Source organism: Drosophila nasuta, chromosome 2R (genome assembly GCF_023558535.2).
Source record: "Drosophila nasuta strain 15112-1781.00 chromosome 2R, ASM2355853v1, whole genome shotgun sequence".
Classification (NCBI taxonomy): domain Eukaryota; kingdom Metazoa; phylum Arthropoda; class Insecta; order Diptera; family Drosophilidae; genus Drosophila; species Drosophila nasuta.
In genome coordinates this window covers 8,465,776-8,490,516 of record NC_083456.1, presented here as the reverse complement: position 1 = coordinate 8,490,516, position 24,741 = coordinate 8,465,776, and the positions used below count along the sequence as shown (strand labels likewise).

General features: G+C 35.1%; 5 protein-coding genes across 6 annotated transcripts; all 5 read left to right on the top strand.

Moving 5' to 3' along the window:
• Positions 1-224: 224 nt before the first annotated feature.
• Positions 225-1,926, top strand: LOC132785038 (granzyme-like protein 2). 2 transcript variants are annotated; one of them, XM_060790998.1, is made up of 3 exons: positions 228-717; positions 1,162-1,432; positions 1,495-1,926. In XM_060790998.1, exons 1-3 carry the CDS (start codon positions 287-289, stop codon positions 1,852-1,854), a joined length of 1,062 nt encoding a protein of 353 aa, XP_060646981.1. In that variant the 5' UTR covers positions 228-286; the 3' UTR covers positions 1,855-1,926. The 2 variants fall into 2 exon arrangements, with proteins under 2 accessions (XP_060646982.1, XP_060646981.1); XM_060790999.1 differs by lacking the exons at positions 1,162-1,432; positions 1,495-1,926 and adding an exon at positions 811-881 and having other exon boundaries at positions 225-717.
• A 3,772-nt stretch (positions 1,927-5,698) lies between these two features.
• On the top strand, positions 5,699-7,445 carry LOC132785558 (angiopoietin-related protein 7-like). The gene is made up of 4 exons (XM_060791708.1): positions 5,699-5,789; positions 5,852-6,747; positions 6,809-6,941; positions 7,008-7,445. Exons 1-4 carry the CDS (start codon positions 5,730-5,732, stop codon positions 7,023-7,025), a joined length of 1,107 nt encoding a protein of 368 aa, XP_060647691.1. The 5' UTR covers positions 5,699-5,729; the 3' UTR covers positions 7,026-7,445.
• Positions 7,446-7,735: 290 nt separating this feature from the next.
• Positions 7,736-9,367, top strand: LOC132786164 (fibrinogen-like protein 1). Its single transcript, XM_060792609.1, has 4 exons — positions 7,736-7,750; positions 8,378-8,707; positions 8,769-8,901; positions 8,968-9,367. The coding sequence occupies exons 2-4, from the start codon at positions 8,412-8,414 to the stop codon at positions 8,983-8,985; spliced, it is 447 nt and encodes a 148-aa protein (XP_060648592.1). The 5' UTR covers positions 7,736-7,750; positions 8,378-8,411; the 3' UTR covers positions 8,986-9,367.
• A 1,558-nt stretch (positions 9,368-10,925) lies between these two features.
• LOC132787098 (trypsin-2-like) lies at positions 10,926-12,510 on the top strand. The gene is made up of 3 exons (XM_060793992.1): positions 10,926-11,410; positions 11,712-11,985; positions 12,044-12,510. Exons 1-3 carry the CDS (start codon positions 10,980-10,982, stop codon positions 12,401-12,403), a joined length of 1,065 nt encoding a protein of 354 aa, XP_060649975.1. The 5' UTR covers positions 10,926-10,979; the 3' UTR covers positions 12,404-12,510.
• Positions 12,511-12,935: 425 nt separating this feature from the next.
• Positions 12,936-14,671, top strand: LOC132786969 (trypsin epsilon-like). Its single transcript, XM_060793776.1, has 3 exons — positions 12,936-13,434; positions 13,937-14,210; positions 14,269-14,671. The coding sequence occupies exons 1-3, from the start codon at positions 13,004-13,006 to the stop codon at positions 14,626-14,628; spliced, it is 1,065 nt and encodes a 354-aa protein (XP_060649759.1). The 5' UTR covers positions 12,936-13,003; the 3' UTR covers positions 14,629-14,671.
• Positions 14,672-24,741: the final 10,070 nt, after the last annotated feature.

Sequence of the window (24,741 nt, the reverse complement as noted above, 5' to 3'; positions counted from 1 at the left end):
CTATACTTAATATTTAAAATTAAGATAATAGATTAGTAAATTTCAAGGTTTGAAATGCGCATTTTCGGATTAACATTTCTTTATTTATTTTATTTTTATACTCGCTACTCACAGGGTATAACTTTATGCCGGTAGAGTATTATAACAGTTAAGAAATAGTAAAATCGAATTCCTTTTCTTTTGCATTCGTAAGTAAGTAACGATATAGTATGCTTTTATTTTTCCAATCACAAGTCTTGAAAGTTTACAATCAAAGCAAGTATTATCGAAACATAAAACTCTGAAAATGTATCTCTTAAAATTAATTGTTATTCTCGCTTTTATACATTGCCGCTACCAACATTTAAATCTTTTGGCTGACGCACTGTTGGAAGACAACATTAATATTGAGTCCGCGGCATTACAAAGTAACTACAAGAGTTTTGATAATGTACTTCAAGAGGTTAAGAACACCAATGAGGCACCACTAACAAAAGTGAAAAGTAAAAGCGAATCTTTTGCCAACTCAAGCTTGGTCAAAACCAGAGAGGATGATGAATTTGTTTTTCTAGTAGTCGGTGGTTATCGTCCAGAGAAGAATGATCTTGCTAAATATGTTGTGTCGATTCGCCTTGTATATTTCGAGGATAAATATGGTTTTGGATTTGGACACTATTGTGGTGGCTCTATAATTTCTAAGAAAGTTATTCTGACAGCAGCGCATTGTCTTGCTACGAGGTACGTTCCATGTTGTCAAATTAAATTGCACATACATTTCCTTTAAGCAGAAGTCATAAGATGGTGAAGAAGACTATAAGATTGTGCCTACAGGAAACAAGCAGAATGGGATAATAAGATTGTCCGTCTGTCCATATGAACATCTAACTATCAGAGACTATAAAAGATATATGTTAAATTTTTTTGAAAGAGCTTATTGCTGCACACGGAACAATTTCGTTCCTCAGGATTTGATTTATTGATCTTATTCAAGAAATAATTTTATGCTTTATGGAAAGCATATATTTATATTTCAATAATTGAAGACATAATTATATATAGCAAATTGGTATATTTTATGGTATATTTTTTGTTTTAATGAACATTTATATTAAAAATAATAATAATATTTCAAACATTTCTGGAATATTTGGATCTTCTATATTTTATTTGCTTTTTATACAGGGGTTCTATAACGCTCGCAAAGAATATAAAGGTCGTCGCTGGAACAACTCGCCGTTTGCTACGAAATAAACAGACCCAAGAATTAACGGTGGCCTCAGTAAAAGTGCATCCTAAGTTTAGTATTCTTGAGAAAATTTATGACATTGCATTGATTAAGCTTAAAGATGAGTTGGATTTAAATGAAAAGTTTGTGAGTATTATTCCTATAGCAAATGAGACGCCATTAGCTGGACAGTTATGTACTAGCATAGGATGGGGCGACATGTTGGAAGTAAGTTTGGAACTATAATATACAATAGAAATACATATGCATCACTTTAATTCGATTTTTAGACTGGACCGACGCCTGATGATATTGGAACTGGAGATGTAACTATTAAGTCAGATGCATATTGTGCATCAAGAATCAGGGTTTTTAGTAAGGACTTGTGTGTATGCGTCTCGAATCCCAAAAATTATGAAGTCAGCGTTACTAATGGTGACTCAGGAGGACCGTTAATATGCGATAACAAAGTGGTGGGCATTGGTTCATACGTGATCCGTATGGGCCATGCAACACTTCCTTCGGTATATACTAATGTCTACTATTTTCGAGAATGGATATTACGAAATAGAGTTTGTTGCCTCACCAATAAGTTGGAGCTCATCGTTTTGGCTTTCGTCATTGCCTTCAGTAATCAATATATTTTTTAAAATTGAAGAAGACTGAATCAAACCAGATAAGATTTTATAATTTGATAAATACATACATTACATTATACTTTATCTATAACTCTATCTCGAATATATATATATAGCTTACCTATTAACGTATCTTTGGCATTCAATTCTTGATATCAAATTAAAATTAAAAAATTCATAAGTTTCCAGTATTGATATCATTGAGTTAGCAATAAAATAAAATCTATGGTAAAAAAAATATACAAAAATGTATTGAATTTATTTTTATTTTAAGCTAAAAAGCAAATTCAAAACTATTTACAGAGGCAATTTTTATCTAATACTAAATAAATTGTTTGAAATGGTTGCATTCGCTTTTTAACTGAAAATTTAATTTGTTGTTGGGTTCCTGAATTCTAAAATTAAAATATTTTTTAACAGTAAAAATAAAAATACAAATTAGATATTATACTTTAACGTATATTAAACTTTGTATTTAAAAATGAATATTTGATGTTGATTCTTAATGTCTATTTGTTGTCGGGTTTAAATACAAAATTTTGACGGATTATTTTAGCAGATTTAAGTTTGTTTGCAATGCCGACTTCAAGTTTGCATAAATAATACTAAATTAAAATGATAATTTGCATTGCATCAAAACAAGTAACAAAGCTACAATCGAGTGTTCTCGACTGATATAAACTCTCTACTCATTTTCGATAAAACCATATAAAAATAAATCTAATTAAACTTTTTAACTATAAAATTTTTAAAGGTATTAATTTGGGATAATTTTATAGGTTTATTTATTTAATGTATTGTTGGACTTGATCAATATTATTTAAAATATGATTGCTTGTTTCGGCGTTTTTTCAATAATTTGTAAGTTCCTTGTGTACGTTATTTGCATAACCTATTTTAAATAGAGAAGCTGCAAGGCCACATAATTATATGAAATCCATTATAAAAATAAGGCCGAGGTCTCAACTTGTACCAAGTTGTTGGTCTTATTAATGGTTTGTCCATTATGACTGAAAGAGTTACGCCTTTGGCAATGGATAATAGCCCACGCTTCCTGGCTACGTTTAGGAGGCTCAGCTCTAGTTCTCGTCTTGGCATCCAGCATAACTCAACAGAGAGCAAAGTCACAGTTGACGCATCCCTTTCGCTTTTCCCGTTTCCTATTTGCTTTCCCTTTTCCATTTACATCATCAGCATGAAAAGCAACGTTGCCATCATGGTCTTAATGATGATGATGATGATGAGGTGGCGTTGAGAAATCACTTCAATGCACTAAAATCCTATTAAATCTGTGCAGTCAAAGCAACAACAACAGCAGCACCAACAACAGCAACATTCAGTCAGACAGAACATTATTCAAGTATTTTTAGCCGTTTTTCGTACACGAAAAATGCAAAAAGGTCAAAACATTCAGCAAAGTGAGCGAAGTTAAAGGGAGATGGCTAGAAAGAGAAGCAGAGAGAGAGAGAGAGAGAGAGAGAGAGAGAGAGAGAGAGAATTGCATAAACATAATGAATGCAATTCGTTGTTGCGTCGCTCTTTGAGTGTTTGAGTGTTGGCTGTTTCGAGTCTGTCGAGTGTGTTGAATGATGGAATGGAAAAGAGTGCGGGGCATTCCCCCGCTTCGAGGTGGGGAAGTGTGTGTAAATAAGCCTTTGCATTTGTTGTTGCATTGACTTTTCGCACTTCCAAATCCCAAAGCATTTGAAATTTAAAACCAAGCAACAACATTCAAATCAGCAACAACTCCGACTACGCATAACTTACACACAACACATTCGATGAGTATTGTCAAGGGCGGAGTGCGGGGACGATGTGGGTGTATGTGGCAAGTGGCACCTAGCAGAGGCGAAAAGCTTTCCACAAATGCATTCAAGACTCGTTCGATTTTGATTCAGTTTTCTTCAAGGTGGGTGAAAAGCTGTCAATGCGTCAATCCATGATTTTCTTCGTTCTAAAGATTTCATCAGAAGTGCCGAAAGCTCAGGTTGGAAATGTGCGTGTTTTCATCTGAAAAGAAAAGCTGACATTCTGAGTGCATTGTTGATGTCGATGCAGCTTCTGTTGTTTTTGAAATGCTTCTAATGATTGTGTCGAATGTCGACAGAGAAAACTCTCTTAAAAGTTACTTATTTCGACAGCAAAATTCTCTTTCAGCTCGTGCGTTGCAATCAACGGTCGACAGATGGGAAAATACTCTTTGCACTTTGAGCACCGAATAATCTAATCTTTTAATTCTCATCTACAATATAATTACTTGCAATGCGATCAGTGACAACAATTGCAATAATATTGCAATATTTCGCGTTGTACATAAAATAACTTGAACTTACCAAAGTTGTAACGCTATAAATGAATTCAAAATAAAACAGTTTGATCGAACTAAATAGAAAGATAATAATTATTATTATTAATTTAATTTAACGTCAAATATGCCATCAATAACAAATACTCAATTAAATAGATTAAACAAGTAAGATAGCTACAGTCGAGTGTACTCGACTGTGAGATACCCGCTACCCATTTTGAATAAAAGCAATATATTTTGCGGTATTATTCTCTAAATATACTAAACATACTGAAAAAATACTAAAAATATACCAAATGGTATAAGTGGTATATCGATATAGTACCGCATTCAAAATATACCATAGACGGCACGATATACCACATTGTCAACCAAAGCAACTAAGTAGGCGTTTTTGCCCATACAAAAGTATTTCTTTAATAGCTTCCACAATTTTTGTCTGATCGCAACCAAATTTTCAGGAATCATAACTACTATAGTAATTATTGTATATGCCAATATTCGTAACTCTAGCTTTAAAATTACGCTTGTTATTGTTATTGGATTTGCGGGGGCGGAAGGGGCGTAGGAAAAATTTGAAACAAACTTGATCTGCGTGCAAGCATAACAAATGTTGTCGAAAAAAAATTATAGCTCTATCTCTTATAGTCTCTGAGATCTAGGTGTTCATACGGACGGACGGACAGACACACAGACACACAGACGGACAGACGGACATGGCTAGATCGTCTCGGCTGTTGACGCTGATCAAGAATATATATACTTTATAGGGTCGGAGATGCCTCCTTCCACCTGTTACATACATTTCTTGCCGGCACAAAGTTATAATACCCCTCTACCCAATGGGTAGCGGGTATAACAATAAAACACGTAAAAAAAAACTACAGGCTAGTATGGTCGACTGTGAGATATCTGCATTATTTTACCAAATTAATTTTCCAAATTAAGATACCACAAAAAAATATATACGAGTATATGTATTATATAGTATATATTACATATAGTATGTACATATATCGATGTAGCACTACATTCGAAACACAGAAGTTAACATATTTCAAGATAAACGAGCAACTGTGGAAGCTTAGCATATTATTGCTTTAATATGTAATGGGTAGAAGGTACAAGAGGCCTCCTAAGACTAGCGCTTTTACTTGCTTTAATATAAATTCAAAAAGCACGTAATCAGATTATGCTTGACTGTGAGATACCCGCTAACCATTTTGTATAAAATCAAAATATTCCGGCTGCATCGGCTGTTGATGCTGATCAAGAATATATTACTTTACTTTATAGGGTCGGAGATGCCTCCTTCTGCCTGTTACATACATTTCCTGCCGGCACAAAGTTATAATACCCTTCTACCCTATGGGTGTAGCGGGTATGAAAATTTAAACAAATATTCGCGTTTATTGCGATGCTATGTATTAAATGACGTTCGTTGTGATTGAAAATAATATAAGCAAATATACTTTTGTATAATAATAAACTGATAAGACACCAAGCAAGGCAAATTTCCATTACATTTAGTAAGTAATTAGTTGTGAGACGAATCGAAGCTTCGAAGTGCGCGTTCAAAATGATTTTAATTGCAAACTTATTAACTATATTGTGGATGGTTTCACAAGTGCAAAGCTCGGTTAGTGACTCAATTAAAAAGTAATTCTCTATACAATATCCAATGAATTTGTTTGTTTATAGTGCTTCGCAGGTTCAAAGGAAATGGATGAACAATGCAGCACATATTGCTATCAGGTTGTGAAACCTCTTTTACAACACGTCAACTCGGCCAACTCGAAAGAGAATAGATTCGTCGAACTAAATAACAAGATTAAAGAGCTAGAAGCGAAAATAGTGAATTTAAATAAAATGGCTGAGCAAAACGATATGAAATTGGCATTGCGAGCTCATATAATTGCCTTGTATGAAAACAATACGAACATCTATGAAAAACGCATTGCGGAACTTGAGAGTGAAAACAAAAAACGAAAAGCCAAGGTTAAAACTAATAAAGATGAAACACTTAACGATTCTTATTCACTGGCAATGGAAGTCTCTCCATTGGAGAAATTTGTTCACCTAGATGAAAAGTATTATCCAGTGCCAACATGTCCCAGTGGTTTAACTGGCCTCTTTCAATTTCCATTCTACGAACGAAATACAAACTCTTACTCGTGTGATTCTAGCATTGCTGGTCCTGGTTGGATAGTTATACAACGGCGTATAGATGGCAAAGTGAATTTCAATCGTAATTGGTCCGGTTACAAGAAAGGATTTGGTGAATTAAATGGCGATTTCTTCTTGGGTCTCGAAGAGATTCATTTACTGACCACTTCGCAACCTCACGAGCTGTATATTTTACTTGTGGACTTTGCGAATAGAGAACGATATGCCAGATACAGTGACTTTTCCATTGGCAGCGAGGAGGAATCCTACGAGTTGAAGGAACTTGGATCATACTCTGGAAATGCTGGAGATGCTCTGCGCAGTCATGAACTCACACAATTCTCCACTCCAGATAGGGATAATGATCTGGACGAAGAAAGTTGTGCTGAGACGCTGAGGTCTGGTTGGTGGTTTGCCAAGTGCTATGAATGGTAAGTAGGTTGAAAGTAGTAGTTATATTCATCAGATATTTATATTATTGCCCCTTCTTAGCAATCTTAATGGAGAATACATTAAACCGGATCCTCATAGTATTGATCTTCAGGGTATTGAGTGGAGAACTTGGAACCGCAAACCATTGAAATTCAGTCAAATGATGATAAGGTCAAAGACAAGAATAAACAAGGTAAAAGATAGTTTAAATATTCAAGTTTTTGTACAATTCAATAATCATTTGATTTCTTTCAATTAGAGTCAAATTCTGCTATGATGTTTTGATTTCTCACCAAGGATTATAAGAAGCTAAACTTGGGTGTTTAATGTAAAATAAATATATTTTTCATTTACCATGGATCACGATAAATTGTATAGAAATAGGTGTGAAAGTAAAAGTTATTGTCTTCATTTTAAGCCTTTAATGATATTTTTAGGAGATACTGTCTTGTATCCCTTTTTGATCAGATTCCTAAAGTTTATAATGATTAACAAAAAGACGTGTTTCGAGGTTTACAATTCTTTTTAATGTATTCTATTGCTCGATCAAGCGAAATGTTAACAGTACCAAGTAAAACATGTAAGAAAGTTACAGTTGAGTGTACTCGACTGTGATATACCCGCTACCCACTTTTAATAAAAGCAAAATATTGTGGTATTTTGTAAAATATACCAAAATACAAAAATACTAAAAATATACCAACTTGTATGTTTGATTTAATATAAAATCAAAAGTCACGTAAAAAATTGAAACTATTATTCGCGCTTATTGCAATGCTATGTGTTTTGAATGACGTTCGATGTAATTGAAAATAATATAAGCAAATATACTTTTGTGTAATATTTAACTGATAAGACACAAATGAGTAAAGAGAAATTTCCATTACATTTAGTAAGTAATTAGTTCTGAGACGAATCAAAGCTTCGAAGTGCGCGTTCAAAATGATTTTAATTGCAAACGTATTAACTATATTGTGGATGGTTTCACAAGTGCAAAGCTCGGTTAGTGACTCAATTAAAAAGTAATTCTCTATACAATATCCAATGAATTTGTTTGTTTATAGTGCTTCGCATGTTCAAAGGAAATGGATGAACAATGCAGCACATATTGCTATCAGGTAGTGAAACCTCTTTTACAACACGTCAACTCGGCCAACTCGAAAGAGAATAGATTTGTCGAACTAAATAACAAGATTAAAGAGCTAGAAGCGAAAATAGTGAATTTAAATGAAATGGCTGCGCAAAACGATATGCAATTGGCATTGCAAGCGGAGATAATTGCCTTGTATAAAAACAATACGAACAACTATGAAAAACGCATTGCGGAACTTGAGAGTGAAAACACAAAACGCAAAGCCAAGGTTAAACTAATAAAGTTGATACACTTAACGATTCTTATTCACTGCCAATGGAAGTCTCTCCATTGGAGAAATTTGTTCACCTAGATGAAAAGTATCATCCGCTGCCAATATGTCCGAGTAGTTTAACTGGCCTCGTTGAAATTCCAGTTTACGTACGAAATACCAACTATTACTCATGTGATTCTAGCATTGCTGGTCCTGGTTGGATAGTTATGCAACGGCGTATAGATGGCAGATTGAATTTTAATCGTAATTGGGCTGATTACAGGAAAGGATTTGGTGAATTAAATGGCGAGTTTTTCATGGGTCTCGAAGAGATTCATTTACTGACCACATCGCAACCTCACGAGCTGTATATTTTACTTGTGGACTTTGCGAATGGAGAACGATATGCCAGATACAGTGACTTTTCTATTGGCAGCGAGGAGGAATCCTACGAGTTGAAGGAACTTGGATCATACTCTGGAAATGCTGGAGATGCTCTGCGCAGTCATGAACTCACACAATTCTCCACTCCAGATAGGGATAATGATCTGGACGAAGATAGTTGTGCTGAGAATTTCAGGTCTGGTTGGTGGTTTGCTAAGTGCTATGAATGGTAAGAAGGTTGAAAGTAGTAGTTATATTCATCAGATATTTCAATTATTGCCTCTTTTCAGCAATCTTAATGGAGAATACACTAAAGCGGACCCTCGAAGTGATGATCTTCAGGGTATTGACTGGAGAACTTGGAAACACAAGCCATTGAAATTCAGTCAAATGATGATAAGGTCAAAGACAAAAATTAACAAGGTAAAAGATAGTTTAAATATTCAACTTTTTGTACAATTCAATAATCATTTGATTTCTTCCAATTAGAGTCAAATTCTGCTATGACGTTTTGATTTCTCACCAAGGATTATAAGAAGCTAAACGTGTTTTTTTTTAATGTAAAATAAATATATTTTTCATTTACCATGGATCACGATAAATTGTATAGAAATAGGTGTGAAAGTTTTGTATCCCTTTTTTTGATCAGATTCCTAAAGATTATAATTATTAACAAAAAGGCGCGTTTCGAGTTTTACAATTCTATTTAATGTATTATATTGCTCGATCAAGCAAGTAAAAATATGAGCTGCTTACATGCAAATATCGATAGCTTGTAAGATTCAGCTATATTTCCAAAACAATAGTTTTTAAAAATAAATGTTATACGATTAATTGGTGTAATAATAAGTAATTTTATTTCTTCATTCTTACTATTGATTGAGAAAAGTTTATGCAACGCTTTAGTTTAAAAAAAAAAACACTCCAAATATATGAAGACGACTTTTTTATTTTGTAATGACAATAAGGGAAAGTACATTTAAACTTTTCATTTAAATTTGTTAAATAATTTCAGATATAATGATCATATTTGTTGCCTGGGCCTCGTTATGTTGTGGTTGGCACAATTAGCCCAAAACATGATTCCAATGCAGATAATTTAGATAAATGCCTTAAATTCATTTAGTATTTAGCTCACAATTTTCTGCTGGCCAACACGTCCGGCTTGGCACAACAAACAACACACACACAGCACATAACACATGAGAGGGAGATAGAACCAAGGCCCTAAGCTGTCCCAATTAGCCAGGCTCGAAGGCTGCAGCATTGCATGCCAGTGTGCAGTCTGCCAGTCGACTGCCAGATTACTTACATAACAACAGAGCATAGTCGACAACATACTTCATACTTCATGCCACACACTGGGCACCACACAACTTGCAACATTCACTTCGCATATCTGCGGCATCTTCGTGTTCTATCCCATTCGGGTCAAGTGCCCGGTTCCGGTTGCCCCTCCTCTTTGCTGTGTTTTCACTGTTTGCCGAGTGCAAAAATTACATTAAAAATATTTTATTAAATTCTCATATTTAAGCCACGCCCAAAGGCACCGGCGTTGCACATTCAACATTGCATGGCTCCCTCTGGCTGCTGTTGTTCATGTTACACTTTTCATATTTAATTCAATTTTTTTTAGTGTTTATTGTTGTAACATCTCCATGTCGGCAGCCATCTTCTGTTTTCCTCGTTACCGGCCATGTGTGTTGGCCAACATGTTGTTGCTGCTGTTGCTCGCTTTTGCGGCTTTTATGCTGCTGCTGTTCTCATTTACGCTCCGGGCATTACATTAGCTGCAATTAATTAAGTTATACTCTGGGAATTACTTAAGCTTGGCCTGGCTTACAATAAACAGCTCATACGTAAGTATGTCCCACATGCGCTCTCCCTCTCTTCCCCTTTCTATCTAAAGCTTGCCTGAAAGTTATAGACTGTGAGTTACCCTAGTTATTCTATGAATAAAGTAAAGTACTAAGTAAAGTGCCATCTCGACACTATCAACAAACTGAAAGAATTAAAAAAATACGTGCGTTAATATTTTTTTTTATTACTTTTTATTTTATTTTGTACTATATAATATGCAACATTAAAAATAAAATATATTATACATGAAGCAGCTTTAAATTATATTTATTTTCGTTGTTTTTTTTGCATTTATAAAAAGACTGTAATTTGCATAATTTTAATAGTTTTCAAAAAAAGTATCATCGAATAAGAGAATCGGAAGTTATGCCCGAATATTTTAGTTGACTAAATATTGAAGAATTCTAATATAAATATATTTTGATAGTAAATAGAACTTGTTCAATCTACAAATTGCAAATTTGGGTTGTGCAAGGTTTAGGACTTAGAAAGCAACTTCATACAGTTAAGAAATAGTAAAATCGAATTCCTTTTTTTCGTAATTTAAGTAAGTAACGATATAGTATGCTTTTATTTTTCAAATCATAAGTCTTGAAAGTTTACAATCAAAACAAGTATTATCGAAACATAAAACTCTGAAAATGAATCTCTCAAAATTAATTGTTATTCTCACTTTTATACATTGCCGCTTCAAGCATTTAAATTGTTTGGCTGACGCACTATTGGAAGACAACCTTAATATTGAGTCCGCGGCGTTACGAAGTAACTACAAGAGTTTTGATAACGTACTTGATGAGGTCAAGAACACCAATGAGGCACCACTAACAAAAGTGAAAAGTAAAAGCGAATCTTTTGTCAACTCTACCTTGGTCAAAACCAGAGAGGATGATGAATTCGTTTTTCTAGTAGTCGGTGGTTATCGTCCAGAGAAGAATGATCTTGCTAAATATGTTGTGTCGCTTCGCCATGTAGATATGGAGAAAGATGATGGTTTTGGATTTGGACACTTTTGTGGTGGCTCTATAATTTCTAAGAAAGTTATTCTGACAGCAGCGCATTGTCTTGCTAAGAGGTACGTTACATGTTGTCAAATTAAATTGCACATACATTTCCTTTAAGCAGAAGACATAAGAGGGTGTAAGGGTGCCTACAGGAAATATTTTGTAATAAGCAGAATAGGATATCTGCTACCCCATAAAGTATATATATTCTGGCTCAGGGTCAGCAGCGGAGCCGATAGACAAGACATAACTATATATGGCAAATTGGTATACTCTATGGTATACTTTGCGCTTTATGGAAAATTTATATTAACATTTCAATATATTTTCGGAATATTTGGATCTTCAATATTTTATTTGTTTTTTATACAGGGGTTCTATAGCGTTCGCAAAGAATATAAAGGTCGTCGCTGGAACAACTCGCCGTTTGCTACGAAATAAACAGACCCAAGAATTAACGGTGGCCTCAGTAAAATTGCATCCTAAGTATAATGCACTTAATCTTCATACCTATGACATCGCATTGATTAAGCTCAAGGATGAGTTGGACTTAAGTGAAGAGTTTGTGAGTATTATTCCTATAGCAAGTGAGAAGCCATTAGCTGGACAGTTATGTACTATCATAGGATGGGGCACCATTTTGGAAGTAAGTTTGCAACTATAATATACAATATAAATATGCATCACTTCAATTCGATTTTTAGAGTGGACCGGAACCTGATAATATTGGAAATGGAGATGTAACTATTCACTCAGATGCATATTGTGCCTCAAGACTCGGGCGCTTTAAAAAGGACTTCTTTGTATGCATCTCGAACCCCAAAAATTATGAAGTCAGCAGTTCCAGTGGTGACTCAGGAGGACCGTTAATATGCGATAACAAAGTGGTGGGCATTTGTTCTCACGGGATTCGTATTGGGCATGCAACACTTCCTAAGGTATACACTAATGTCTACTATTTTCGAGAATGGATATTACGAAATGGAGTTTGTTGCCTCACCAATAAGTTGGAGCACATCGTCCTGGCATTCGTCATTGCTTTTATCTATCAATATACTTTTTAAAAGATATGGAATATAGACTAAGATACGATTTTATAATTTTAAACATTTTTGTAAACTCTCTATTTGTCTCATTTTAATTTGAAATTAATTATAAATATTTTCTGGAATATTTTGTGGCATACAATTAATAATGGGAACTTTAAATAGTCGATATATTATATAATAAGCAACATTAAAAATAAAATATATTATACATGAAGCAGCTTTAAATTATAGGTATTTTCGTTGTCTTTTTGCATTTATAAAAAACCTGTAATCTGCATAATTTAAATCGTTTCTTAAATCTAAACACTAAAAAATATCATCGAATAAGAAAATCTGAAGTTATGCCCGAATGTTTTAGTTGACTAAAGATTGAAGAATTCTAATATAAATATATTTTAAAATCAAATATAACTTGTTCAATCTACAAATTGCAAATTTGGATTGTGAAAGATTAAAGAGGATTTTCATACATTTAAAAAAATAAAACGAATAACTTAGAGCATTTGTATTCGTAATATTTAAGTAAGTAACGATATAGTATGCTTTTATTTTTCAAATCACATGTCTTGAAAGTTTACAATCAAAACAAGTTTTATCGAAACATAAAACTCTGAAATGAATCTCTCAAAATTTATTGTTATTCTCGCTTTTTTACATTACCGCTACCAACATTTAAATCTTTTGGCTGACGCACTATTGAATGACAACCTTAATATTGAGTCTGCGGCATTACGAAGTAACTACAAGAGTTTTTATAATGTACTTGATGAGGTCAAGAACACCAATGAGGCACCACTAACAAAAGTGAAAAGTAAAAGCGAATCTTTTGCCAACTCAAGCTTAACCAAAACCAGAGAGGATGATGAATTCGTTTTTCTAGTAGTCGGTGGTTATCGTCCAGAGAAGAATGATCTTGCTAAATATGTTGTGTCGCTTCGCCGTGTATATATGGAGGATGAATATGGTTTTGGATTTGGACATTTTTGTTGTGGCTCTATAATTTCCAAGAAAGTGATTCTGACCGCAGCGCATTGTCTTTCAGCACGGTACATTCCATGTTGTCAAATTAAATTGCACATACATTTCCTTAAAGCAGAGAACATAAGAGGGTGAAGATGTTCTATAAGATTGTGCAGGAAATGTTTTGTAACAAGCAGAATAGGATATCTGCTACCCCTTAAAGTATATATATTCTGGTTCAGGGTCAGCAGCAGACGATATAAGCTTGTCCGTCTGTCCATATGATCATCTAACCATCAGAGACTATAAAAGATATATTTTAAATTTTTTTTGACAAAACTTTTTGTTACAAACGGAACAATTGCGTTCCTCAGCTCTGGATTGCGATCAAATAAAAATTTTATTCAAGAAATTTTTTTATATAGCAAATTGGTATATTTTTGTATATTTTATGATTTCTGGAAAGCATAATTATATTTATATATTAATTATTCACGACATAACTATATATAGCAAATTGGTATATTATATTTATATATTAATATTTCAATTTTTGGATCTTCTATACTTTATTTGTTTTTTATACAGGGGTTCTATAACGTTCGCAAAGAATATAAAGGTCGTCGCTGGAACAACTCGCCGTTTGCTACGAAATAAACAGAGCCAAGAATTAACGGTGGCCTCAGTAAAAGTGCATCCTAAGTATAATGCATTTAATGTTCATACCTATGACATCGCATTGATTAAGCTCAAGGATGAGTTGGACTTAAGTGAAGAGTTTGTGAGTATTATTCCTATAGCAAGTGAGAAGCCATTAGCTGGACAGTTATGTACTGTCATAGGATGGGGCATCATTTTGGAAGTAAGTTTGCAACTATAATATACAATAGAAATATGCATCACTTCAATTTGATTTTTAGGATGGACCGTTGCCTGATGATATTGGAAATGGAGATGTAACTATTCACTCAGACGCATATTGTGCCTCAAGAAGCTTTGGTTTTAAAAAGGACTTGTTTGTATGCGTCTCGAACCCCAAAAATTATGAAGTCAGCAGTTCCAGTGGTGACTCAGGAGGACCGTTAATATGCGATAACAAAGTGGTGGGCATTTGTTCTCACGGGATGCGTACTGGGCATGCAACAATTCCTGATGTATACACTAATGTCTACTATTTTCGAGAATGGATATTACGAAATGGAGTTTGTTGCCTCACCAATAAGTTGGAGCACATCGTCCTGGCATTCGTCATTGCTTTCATCAATCAATATACTTTTTAAAAGAGATGAAATATAGACAAAGATAAGATTTTAAAATTTAAAACTCTATTTGTCTCTATATTTTCTGGAATATTTTGTGGCATACAATTAACTTTAAATAGTCGATATAAAATTAAAAAATATTATTTCTTAAGTTTCAAAATTAATATACATAATCTATAGCGAAAACAGAAATAAAAATAATATAGAAATGAGATGAAATAAGTGAATTTATTTTAAAACTAGATATTAATATTAAAAATTAGATCTTATACTTTAATGTATTGTCAACTTAATTTCTATTTGCTATCGGGGTTTTGACAGAATATATTCCGTCCGTTTTAAATCTGTTTGCAGTATAAACTCGTAAGTTCGGAAGAAAGATATTACATCAAAAAAAGTAGGAAAGCTACAATAGAGTCTCTTCGAGTGTGAGTTACTCGCTACTCATTTTCAATAAAACCATATTAACTTATTAATATACCGTAAAAATACAGAATAATTGGAATATCGATATATGTACATGGCAAAAATGACATAGAATACAAAATATACTAGATTTTCAGCAAAAGGCTCTTAATAAGTTAGAGAAACTTTTATTGTATTAGTAATAGCATATATTTTAATTTTGGGAGAGTCTGTTAAACTCTAAGTCATTTCAGAGATTACGAATGACATTTGCTTCGAGCTTAATGCATGTTTGACAACAGGAAGAAACAAAATGGATGTCCAATTACAAATGAATAAGCCAAAGCCGCAGTTGCAATTGCAGTCGCAGTTGTAGCTGCCCAGGTCCCTGCAGCTAAATCCGAATTCTCAGTCGCAGTCGCAGTCGCAGTTGCAGTCTCATTCCCAAGTAAATCCGCCATTGTCACTTGGCAAGGCTAATGTCAATTGTGTGCGGAGTGCCTTGGGGTTGAAACGGAACAGAGGCGAGGATCAGGATGAACAGCAGGATGAGTGCAATACTGAATACGCTCGAACAAATTGCATGTCAACAGCTTGGGCTTGGCTATTATTCTCCGTTGAGGAGGACAAGCCGGGTCCCAAACCCAATTCAATGTGGGATTACACTTGACAAAAAAACAAAGCACAGGAATTGACAAAAACTAGGTAAAAATAATCAAAAAATAATAGTGTTTGTTATTTGAATTTGCCTGTGGGCTAGTTGAGAATAAGTGTAATCAAGGAATTTCTTTGGCACTCGCATTGCGAATCAATCGAGCTTGTAATTCCAGCTCAGCCCTCAGCTCACCCACGCAGCTGTGTGTCGGGACAGTGGGAACTCTTGATATTCATTGTGCTAGTTATTATTACCATGATTATTTTATGGCACTGGGCACTCGGCACTCCAAATGTTTTTACGAGCTGTCCAAAAGCGGCATTGTCAACAAGGTGCATTCATAAATTAGTTCCAATCGTTCGAGAGTTCCAAACTAATTGTTATCTCGTTTGGTTGGAGACTACTCTTCCTCTTTACGTGGCTCTTGAAACTAATTAAGCTTCCACAGTTCACCAAGTTGGAGAAGAAGAAGAAAACCCAGTCACTGGCTTTACGTTTTTACTCGCACAATTTTATGGCTTTATTTACGACTTTCGCTTTGAGCGCATTGTGTGAATTTTGTTGAGTTTCTTTTAATGCTTCTTAATTCTAATTACCACACGGTCGGTCGACTGTTCATCTTTGTCTGCTGGCTGCCCACAACTCGTCTATACCCTGTTCACACACACTCTATCCAGAAGGGTATGAACTCTTTATCAGCAGCAGAAGAAAAGAGATACTTGCCTTGATGTACAGAGTATCTCTTTGTGTCGTTCACACCACAATTTCCTTGTTGTATTTTATTTGTAAATTCTCTCAACTAATTTTTAGTTTACGACTTTTTCTTGTCCATTTTAATGGCACTGGCGATCCGTTAGGCAAAGGCCAAACCAAAAAAAAATGCGGTTAAAATTCTCATCATCACCCATCAGTGGGAAATGCAATTTGAGCATCATTAAATATAATATATAAAGTTAGCTGCACTAATTTCATTCGTTAATATCATTCGAAACACCTGAAAAGAAACTCGATCTAACGAGCATCTCATGGATACGCGTGCTCAAATAGCTCTCAGATACTTTTTGTTCCACAACAAACAATTCAAGATGCTTTATTTTCTTATTATACGCTTTATTTGTTCATCATTAAATGAAAAATGTGCGAAGAACGGAACGGAGACTGTTTAGTTGGCCATACAAGAGACGATTTAATTGTAGTTGGATTGGTGTTAACAAGTCTGAGATACATTTGATTTGGGCCAATTTGAAATCAATTCGATACACATTGTCTCCTAGTTTAATTGTGCCTCAACAATCATGGCAAATACACATTAAAGCAATAACAATTTGCTAACGCTTTTATTGCTGGCATAATTCTCATTTTATTAGTCAGAATTTCATGGCAAAGAGAAGGATTAAGGGGGATGAGAGACAGCTAAACCATGTAACTGCCATGTTGCAAACACACAATGCTGTTGACTTAATTGCATGAATGCTGTCTCATGCTGAAGGATGCAACAGGATGCCGCCTCTGTTGCCTGTGGATTCGACGTGTTTCTGGGGACAAATAATTTGATGCACAAATTATTAGTGCAAACAATTTGTTGATGTTGATGTTAATTTTGTTGGCGATGTCGATGGCGATGATGATGATGATGATGATGACGATCATTACATGCTGAGTAAATAAGAGCATATTAATAATAACATTAAAAGCTAAACAGCACAACTTGTCGGCATTTTACGAGCAGAGAGCGAGTCAAGCCACAGTTCAGCTATGTGTGTGGCGCCCTCTGGCGTCTGGTAGAGCTTTAGATAAAAAAACTTAATCACATTAAGCGCTCAGTTGTGTGAAGTGTCATAAATCAGTTCAAGTGTTGGAAAATGTGCGCACAAAAGTGTTGACTAATGCGGTGTCACCAGAATTAGCCAAGAGCAAAAGAGTCACAAGGATAGCTGGATTCACAGCGCAGAGGAGAGTGGAGAGTGGGCAGGGGGAAGGGGGAAGGGGGGAGACGCAGCCAACTGAGAGTCACATGCAGTTCCATAAATAATTGTCTAAAGCTCTCTCAGATTACTCGCACGCAGTTGTCATTCCAAACTTTTGTGACAACTAATTGCCAGTAATATGGGTTTTTGGGTTAATAACACTTGCTGCTGCACCAGCTTACAATCTGATTTCCGCAATTTGCTGACAAATTTTCGAGTTAAGCAAGACTATTAAAGTGGACATGTAATCCGTGTAGTTAATTTTATTTAAAATGAAAGAGCATTTTATTTAATTAAAGTGTTTCTATACGAGCTTCAAACCTAGGTATAAATTATGATTTTTTTTGTTTTAATTTAGAACAAATAACTAGCAGACTTTTAATGATCATTAATTTAGATTCTGTGTATAATGTACTATACTATATTAATTAAATTAACATGATCGATAGCCAAAAATAATCATGCTTAACTTGATTGATTTTACTCTTATTTTATAAACCTAGAAATATATTACATAATGTAAGGTACTAAATCTAAACTGAGCAATACTGAATGTTTGGAGCACTAGAAACTAATTAGAATTTGAATGAAAAATAAATCAAAATATTAGGAATGCTTGTGGTGGAAAAGTCTACAATCTTCACATTAAATACTTAGCCGCTTAATTTAACATTAAATATTATATGTTTGTCAATTTTGTATATTTTATTTTATATCTATTTGCCTAAACAACAAATCCAAACTAATATTCTCTAGAATAACTTGCACTTAAGGACATGTTAATGGATATTCTAGTTATATTATCCGAAGCTTTTGTTGTTAATGTATATTACCAACATAGACAAACAATATTATATTATATATCTTTAGAATCAAAATCTTGAACCCCTTTGGCTTTAGCTCTGACTGCTGCAGCTGAGATATGAAGAGTGCAGCCCAAAAATGTAACTTGACTTTGGTCTAGTCATTGTGGGCGTCTGTCTATCAGTTAAGACTCAGCACCCACACACACACACTCCTACACTCGCACACCCTCGCCCACACATGTCAGACGCTATCGAATCGAGATTGTTGATGTTGCCTTGAAGTATGCATTAAAAATGTGCCTGCCGCTGATGTGTTTGCAATCGCACAAGCACACACGCTTTCAGAGCAAGCAATGAACTGCGTTGCAAGGAGCAAATAAACAAACAAATATCCTGTCGCTGCACGCACTTATCCTGCAGCTGACACTTAACACTTGAGCGAACGTCGTGCAGAGCAGCGCCAGAGAGAGAGAGTGCAATATGCTTATCGGTAGAGCAACAACAATTATGGTTTATTATTGCTTGGGAAATGATTTTCCCTTCCTTCTGCACAATTTACAGCTACCGAAACGTTTTTCCGATAGTTCACCCTTCGCAGCATTTGTGATTTGTGATTTCAGATTGTGAATCTGATTTTGTGCATTCGATTTCATTTGAGTGGACAATCGAATTATTACGCCTGACATTTCGTAGTTTCGCAGTTTCTCAGTTTTTCCCCGATTTGGGTTTCTCCCTTCCTTCTGAGGAGATCCTTATTTTTTATGGACCGTCGCTGCTCATTTGTTGCGGACACGTTTTCCGCTCGCCGTGAGAGAAATTCGTGAAAAGTCTTTCAAGTGTAAATTAAAGTGCGATTCCTGATGCACGCTCACAGCACGCTCGTCTATACAATACGGCCACATAAAAGTGCGGAAACTCAAAAAAATCATATCTCATGATGAGGCAGAACCGACTATTGCACACCCTTAGAATGAATTCCATTTTCAAAATCTGTATATAACAAATATTGGCTACAAATGTACTTCGGAACATTAAAAAGTTTCTTTTTTATTACCTCTTTCAATGCGTTAAGTATGTCTGATGACCAAATGAATCGACTTACTGCGAAGAGAATTCGAAATACTTTCGAGTCACAAAGAAACTTTGAATTATTTCTGCCTGTGACGTCGCCGCGTTGAGTGGCAACTTCCTCTGCGTATTTATTTGTGGCACATCGTTGTCGACTTTAGTCGCACTCTGAATCTCAGTGTCCGTCTCTTCGCATCTCGTGTCATCATCTTTATCATCATCGTCGCTGTTGTCCCCGACGCGTGTGCCCGAGGTTTATTATTTTGATATTTCCTGAGATATTTCTATGTTCATTTCCACAGTGCCAACTCTGAATCTATTGTCAAAGTATATCAGCTCCAGTCAATCAAAAGAGTTTGTCAGGGTACGAGTTGAATGCCATAAGCAGAATTTAATAGAGTCACAAAAATTAACAGCTTCTAGTCGTAGGTCAAGCATTATGTTGGAAAGTGGGATGAATATGCAATGCAAAATCATAAAAAATTACAATAAGAGAAACAGCAGACAAAATTACACTGAATTACACAGAAAGGAAAAACAAAAGTTCATATATATATAAATACAATATAATAAATCATTCAACATTTAATAAATCATTCAACATTTAATCAAATCTTATTAAATATGTATGTTTGAAATTTGAAAATTATTATATTGAAATGATTTTAAAAAAACAAATCCACAAAATGAAATACTAATTAAGTTTTTAAATATTTTAAAACAGTTTTACATATAAAATGATGGGTTCTACAAATTTGAGTATAAATTGGTTATATATTAATTCGTATTTGATTAAATTAGATTAGGGAGTGGCATAACATATATAAATAACTTAGATACCGTACATATTGTTCAATAAATTTAAATTTTGCTTAAGATTTATGCCTCAATCTGCTTTCAAAGTTGCAGACTTACATATTTGGAATAGGTAGATCTTATAAATGTAACTAGATTGTGTTTCAAGTCAAGTTTCATCATTAATTCCATTGAATTTGACATGTTCTGAAATTGAATTTCCTGTTGCATTTCCTGGACATGTTGTGCTACATTTAATGCTAATTTCTTGGACAATCCTCGGTATTGTTACTTTGGCTTAGTGATGATTGCACAATGACTTGACAAATCAACTGCGACGCTCTGTTGGTGCATTCAAAGTGTTTTTTTGTATTTGTGAGTACTGATCGAGTGTGTTTTTGGAGTGCAGCCCTCAGAATTCAAATTCTACGTACGAGTTTTGTTTGCTGAGCGTCGTGCGTCGCTTGCTTTTTGTTTTCACATTTCTCTCTCTCGTTGGATTTTTGTTTTGGAATAAAGGTGCAAGGGATTTGTGAATTTCGAGTCTGTATGAGTATTTTCTTATTTTCGTTGGGTTTTGGTTTTTGTTTGTTTGCTGGCAGCAGGTCATGCGGCACATGCAGCACAGAGCAACAGAGGAGTTCCCGTTTACAATCTTGAACTGGAAACTCAGCATCCAAGCTGAGAACTGATATTGAAACAGAGACTGGAACCGAGATAGGAATTGGAATTGCGTCTGCTGTGGCTGTGGAGAGTGCGGCTTTTGTTTGTGAACAGTTCCTGGCCGGAGTTTTTATATGTTTGCTGTAACCAAACAACAAATGATCATAAAAAAGTCGTCGTCGACTGCGTCTTCGTCTTCGTCTTTGGCTTTGTTGTTGTTTTTATTTTAATGCCTTAAGCACGCTGCACTTCAAAGAGAATGCGCCGATCCTTTGGAGCTCGTTAGTTTGGTTTTGGTTTTTGATTTACTTTTCGATTCGATTCGTTTTGTTTTGTGCTGTGTTGTCTTTTGTTTTGTTTAGCTTTGTTGCATTTGCTGGTTAACGCGTTGCCGTTTATTGCATTTAATGAGCTAACAAACACACACAGAGACAGAGAGAAAGAGAGAGGAAGGGATCTCGGCAGGTTCTTCCACGGGGGTTGGCTGTTGCCATATTCTACATAATAAATCAATAATTAAATATTGGAAACGAACGCAGCTCGCAGGAACGTGTGAAAATCCTTTGGCAATGTCAATAAACCCCACAACTTTCCTCTATTTTTCCCATTGTGCTATAATCGATAGTACCAGGACACAAACAATAACAAACAGGGCGCTTTCCACTTAAGGGAAGAGAACTCGGAGAGATTGCTGTGGCCTCGACCAAGTTCCGGGCAATGTTGTTGTCTTTTGGCTTAATGTCCTCATTAATGCACAAGTCTCCTCCGTCGGTTGATGATTGCATTTTCAGTTGCTCCCACCCACTTGATTTTCCATTTATCATCGCTCGTTTCGCAATTCGCATTTCTCATTTGCTGATTCGGAAATTTGCGATTTTGAATTTTGATTAGAGATTAAATTGTCTCTGCCGATTAGCATCAGCGATGAGCTCGACCGAGAGCAACACTGGGAACAGGAGCAGGAGCTGAAGCATTGTGCAAACAAGCGTATGTTTGCATTAGCTTCGAAAGTGCAACAACCATGCCTCAGACCTCATGCCTCATGTCACATGCCACTTCCACCCCGCCACCCCGCTGGCGGCACTGCATATGTGTGTGTGTGTGAGTGTGTGTGTGGGCCACTCCGGACTCGACCCACCACCAAGAGCGGATGATGATGATGACTTGAGCAGCCGACGGCACACTTTGTGCATCGTTTCATTTGGTTGGTGCTCATTAATTTTGCGGTTTTATTTTCACTCTACGCTGCGCTACACTTTGTTCGGCATATTGATTTAGATTTCGATTTAGCGGAGTATCAGCTAAAGACTCGATTGCAATTCACAAAAGTAACTAGACAAACTGCAACTAGGTAACTCTAAAATTGACAGAAATGGATTGTGTTAGAATAGACGAATATTTCTATATTTTTCATTTTATTTATCTTTTGCAAAATATTAATTGCACATCATTAATGAATTTAACTAGAAGCCTTAATCTTATCAAGCTTATTATATCTAATGTTATGTTAAGACTATACGTCGGATATGTATTGGAGCTTTAATGATGAGCACGGTGCTCCTCGAGTGCAACTTACATACATATGTAAAGTATGGTGAAATCTCATTGGTTCCACTTCATTATATTTATTATTATTCTTCACTTTTGTTTTATATTACAGTAACTATTTTAACTATAAGCTAATATACTTAAAACTAAAATACTATACCTTTCCTTTTTAGTAAATACATCTACATCAAGTTTGCAATCATTCTTAAACTAAAACGCACTTTAAAATTTTCTCTAAGCTTACTAGCACTTAAATTGCTATAAAACTCTAAGTTTTGCAAAGACTTGATTGCGATTATACAATTTTGCACATGTGCGTAGTTAATTTTTGCATGAGAGGATGCTATACTTAATAAAGAATATGAATTAAAAAAGTGGTCCTTCAATAACTTTCTAAGATTGAGCTTCGCACCTATTTTCAGTTTAAACTTCACATTTACATTCCATTAATAAAATATTCTTGGAATCTAGAGCCAAATTTGCATATTTCATTATGTAAACTACATTTTGCTATTACCTGACTCTAAGAGACTTGTTGTAGAATAATAAATCTGAAGCAGCGCATTAAAAATGTCGCTAAAGTGCGGTCTTTTATTATTCTTACCTCCCTGGTTGAACCCGCATTATAGTACGACAAAAATGTGCATCGGTTAATCCAGCGATGCCTGAAGCTGCAGATAAACGTTTGTGCTGGACTTATGAATATAATCCTTAAATTATTGCAATAACAACAACAACAACTACTTTCAGCCAACAATTACGTGCCCATGTGTGAATGAAGCGAGCGCGTCGTAACCCTGGCAGCAGACGCGGTCAACTCCCACTTTGCGGTGGGGTGGCAACCTTTTCTCTCGCGTGTAACAACTGAAATTATGAGCTACAATTATGTGAGATCTCTGTCCCTGCTTTTCTCTGTTGTCTTCCCGGATGATTAGCTTTTTGGATGCGTCACGGGAATTGCAGACATTATGCGTTATGCGTTGTCCTCGAGCAGGACACGTCAAATGGGTGTATGTGTGGTGTAATTGATGTGGTGCCGCCTCCTCGCAGTTGTTGTCCCCGCTTTTAATAGAGGTTTTTCGGTGCAATTATGCGGCAATTAAATGAGCTTTGTGCAAAATGGTTTTCAACCTCAATTATAGAAAAATTATGCAAATTTTCCCACAGTCATGGGAACTGCTAAATTAGGGAAAAATTTTACTCTAGAGGATGGGGCAATTGTCAATCAAAAAGAGAGAGAGAAAAGGAGTCTTGCTGTCAATCAGCATTAAAAATCAATAGAAGAGTGCAGAATTTTGCAAATGTTTGGCGGAAAACAAAGTGGAATTTGTTGTTTCAGCCTGAAGGACATTTGTGTGACAAAATTGTGCAAGCAAATGTCAGCAGAACACTGAACACTGAACACCGAATACCGAGGAGCGAACACTGAACAGTGACATCGTCAGCCCTAGGGCAAGGATTATGAGCGTAAATTAACCCTTATTGCCAAAAATATGCGACAGCTGATTGACAGACAAATGACAGGCACATAAAATACACACACAAACACTAACACACACACACACACAGACAGAAGGACAATTTTCATGCTTCTCCTCACACAAACTGTACTTAGTGTAAAGAGGGACGAGAGGACGAGGAATGAGGAACGAGGGTTTTGATTTGATTTGATTGAATTTGATGTACATGTGTTCAACATGACACTTAGTAAGGGCTTAAATGTGTTTAGACTTTACACTGCCGTCAAATGAAAAGACAAGCGTCGCATCTGAATTACACAATTTGTATGCCGAAATTGAAATTGACATTGAACTCTGCTGAACGTTGCCAGCTACTCATTCTGTTAAAGATTCGTATAACTAAGTATATTTCCACATCAGTTTTTTATTTCAACGGCAATGTTCCATTAAATTGATCTGTATTAATAAGTGCATTAGTGCTAGATTTAGTTGAAATACATCATTTAGTTGAAATACATAATCTCTTCTCTTTCTGGTTCAGTTGACTTAAAAACACATTTGTTAATTTAATTTTTATGATGCTGTAAGTAAAGTGAAGTTAGACTGAAAATTACCTTATTTCCATTATGAATTATTTTATTCGTTTATTTAAGAAATCAATAAAGTAATTGTATATTTTATTTCTGAAGACCACGAATATTCCAGCCATACTCTATTAACATAATAAGTTAGTTTCTCAATTTTAAATGAATTCGAAATAAAAA